The sequence below is a fragment of the Cyphomyrmex costatus genome, unplaced genomic scaffold (assembly GCF_001594065.2).
Source record: "Cyphomyrmex costatus isolate MS0001 unplaced genomic scaffold, Ccosl1.0 C2336911, whole genome shotgun sequence".
Lineage (NCBI taxonomy): Eukaryota > Metazoa > Arthropoda > Insecta > Hymenoptera > Formicidae > Cyphomyrmex > Cyphomyrmex costatus.
The window spans coordinates 1-2,475 of NW_017274818.1; the positions used below are offsets into that span (position 1 = coordinate 1).

The following is a 2,475-nucleotide window of genomic DNA, read 5'->3' on the forward strand; positions in this document are numbered from 1 at the left end:
CAGGAGACGCGGTAGTGTCTCCAGCCATGTTCAAAAACTGAGAGACACTACAAGTCTCTTATCCCGAGTTTAATTTTTTCCGAATATTTCAGGAACAAGCCAAAAGCAGGGTTAAGTACAAATTCTGGTGGCGGACACAAAGTCAGTAAGAACCATAACGCTTTCTTAGTCACTTAACACACAGAGAATAAAGACAGAACATACTTATATAAGTACCTTGTCTATATAAGTATAATGTTTAAATGTCTTTCATCTAAACGAAGAACCTCAATAAACGCGTTTTGTTTTCATTATATTACATTACTGATATGTCAACGTCTCGTATTCTGTATTTATTTGATTTATTTTTTTATTCATTCTGAAACAAAATATTAACGTACTTGTAGAGCCACAAAGAATGTGAGAGTTTTCATACGAATTGTTATACTATTATTTTACCGTAAAATGACTGTTGCTGGGACCAATTCAATCCAATTGATTGTTTTATTATCTTTTTTCATTACTTATAATTGCATTCTATTTATCATTTAATAAAAGAAATAAATTCAGTTATTTACATATATTCAGTTATATCCTGTAATTGGTAATAATATATTAGTATATATTGTTGTATGTACATAAAACTTTTAAATTATGCTACAAATATCGATCCTTCTCTAGCTCATTCTCTATAAACCTTTAAGAGTTCTTTTATTTTTCAGTCGTTGAAAATTACACCTCAGGAGCGGCTTAAGAAGAAAATGCAAGCCCTGTTGAACAGGCAATGTGAGTTGATGTTTGAAAGAATAAGAATTATTATGTGTCATAAAAAGCAAATGTAAAATGAATTCTTTTAGATAAAGCTGATAAGAAGGCTGAGCAATTGAGAATCGAGAAGATGGAGCAGCAAAGACAGGATCGAGAAGACGAGATTCGAGAAATGTCTTTAAAGCTTCGTAGAAAGTAAATAATTTTTATGAATTGTGATACAGCACAATTTTTTAAGTTTGTAAACTTAAATAGTAATATAAATTCTGTTTCACTTTTCAGACAGAGAGAACGAAGACATCGTTATGAAGGTCATAGTTCTGATACACGGTCTTCTGTGTCTCGTACACCAAGTCCGAGCCGTAGTCCAAGACATCATACTGTACGTCGCGATAGGCGAGACATGGACGGTGATCGCGAGCGGGATAGGGACAGGGAGAGAGATCGACGTGATGATCGTGATCGGAGTAGAACAGAGTCGCGTAGGAGATATAGAGATTCACCACTTCGTTCATTGAGTCCGAGGAACAATCGGTAAAATCCCCCGAATCTAACGCCTAGAATTGCGATTACCGAGTTGCACCGATAATTTATATTTACTGGACATTAGCGATTATCTCTATTAGTATTAATTAATGATTATTAACACAGAGAAGATCGATTAAGGGGAGATCAATGCTAATTCAGTGCAACTAAATATAATAATGTATATTTTATATGCTGCTAAAAAAAAACCTATGCCATTTTACGTTATTGCAGAGGCCTAGTCGACTATTGACTTCAGGACATACACTCTTCCATCCAAATGATTCGAAACCGATATTTTGAATATTTCCCGTTCAATTGCATTCCTTCCTTAAATCACTGTTAATGTCCGAAAGAATCGCATAATCGCATAATGAGGATGAGGAGTATATAGACCTGCCAAGATTGTTTCATAATGCGTTTTGAATTATATATAACGCAATTTAATCTTTATAATGTTAAATAAATGAAGGTATTTCTATATTATATTTTTGCTTGCACCGATTAATTTTCGCGATGCTTATATAAGAATTAGAAAAATTGCGGTGAGAATAGCTAATACATAATGTTATCGCGAAGATTATATATACTTTAATTTCGCAAGAAGGATGAAAATATTCTTATATTCTAGGATTGAGAGTGCACTCTTTTTACTATGTATTTCTCTTATTGTTAAACATAATTCTTCAATAATAAAGATGTTTATTTCACAGCAGGGCAAAACGGTGACTATTTTCTATACCTCTTATTATATGATATCAAAGGTAGAAAATCAAGGAATACGATATAATCTTACATCTCTTTATGTATAATCTAAACAAGTTATTAAATCTGCCGTAAAATATATTGAAAGCAAGAATATATGTTGCAATTAGAGATCGGTGAGATGGAACAAGATAGATATTTTATTAGAGAAAACAAATGAAAAACTCAAATCTAAAAAATGGAAAAAAAATAAAATTAATGAATTTAATATTGATCGTTAAAATTTAGAACATGTTTGAATACCAAAAAAGTCTTCTAATTAATTTTAAATTATAAGCTCGATAAAATATTTAGCAACATATTTATTGGCGTGCAATAAAAATAATGTGTTAATAGTTCTCTATCTACCAAGTATGTACGTCTTCTAGATATTATCAGAGAGAAGCCTGAGAGCGGCCATGCCCGGGATTTAGCTGTTACTTTATTTTGAAACGCCAC

General features: G+C 32.0%; 1 protein-coding gene across 1 annotated transcript; it reads left to right on the forward strand.

Moving 5' to 3' along the window:
• The first annotated feature begins 79 nt into the window (after window positions 1-79).
• Window positions 80-1,985, forward strand: LOC108782537 (CLK4-associating serine/arginine rich protein-like). The gene is made up of 4 exons (XM_018550831.1): window positions 80-141; window positions 702-765; window positions 837-942; window positions 1,030-1,985. The coding sequence occupies exons 2-4, from the start codon at window positions 741-743 to the stop codon at window positions 1,283-1,285; spliced, it is 387 nt and encodes a 128-aa protein (XP_018406333.1). The 5' UTR covers window positions 80-141; window positions 702-740; the 3' UTR covers window positions 1,286-1,985.
• The last annotated feature ends 490 nt before the right edge of the window (window positions 1,986-2,475 follow it).

Excerpts from the sequence above, each read along its gene's own strand:
- LOC108782537 (XM_018550831.1), top strand. The coding sequence starts at position 741 with ATGCAAGCCCTGTTGAACAGGCAAT. Across the intron at positions 766-836 it reads AGCCCTGTTGAACAGGCAAT|ATAAAGCTGATAAGAAGGCT; the intron begins GTGAGTTGATGT and ends GAATTCTTTTAG. Across the intron at positions 943-1,029 it reads TCTTTAAAGCTTCGTAGAAA|ACAGAGAGAACGAAGACATC; the intron begins GTAAATAATTTT and ends TTCACTTTTCAG.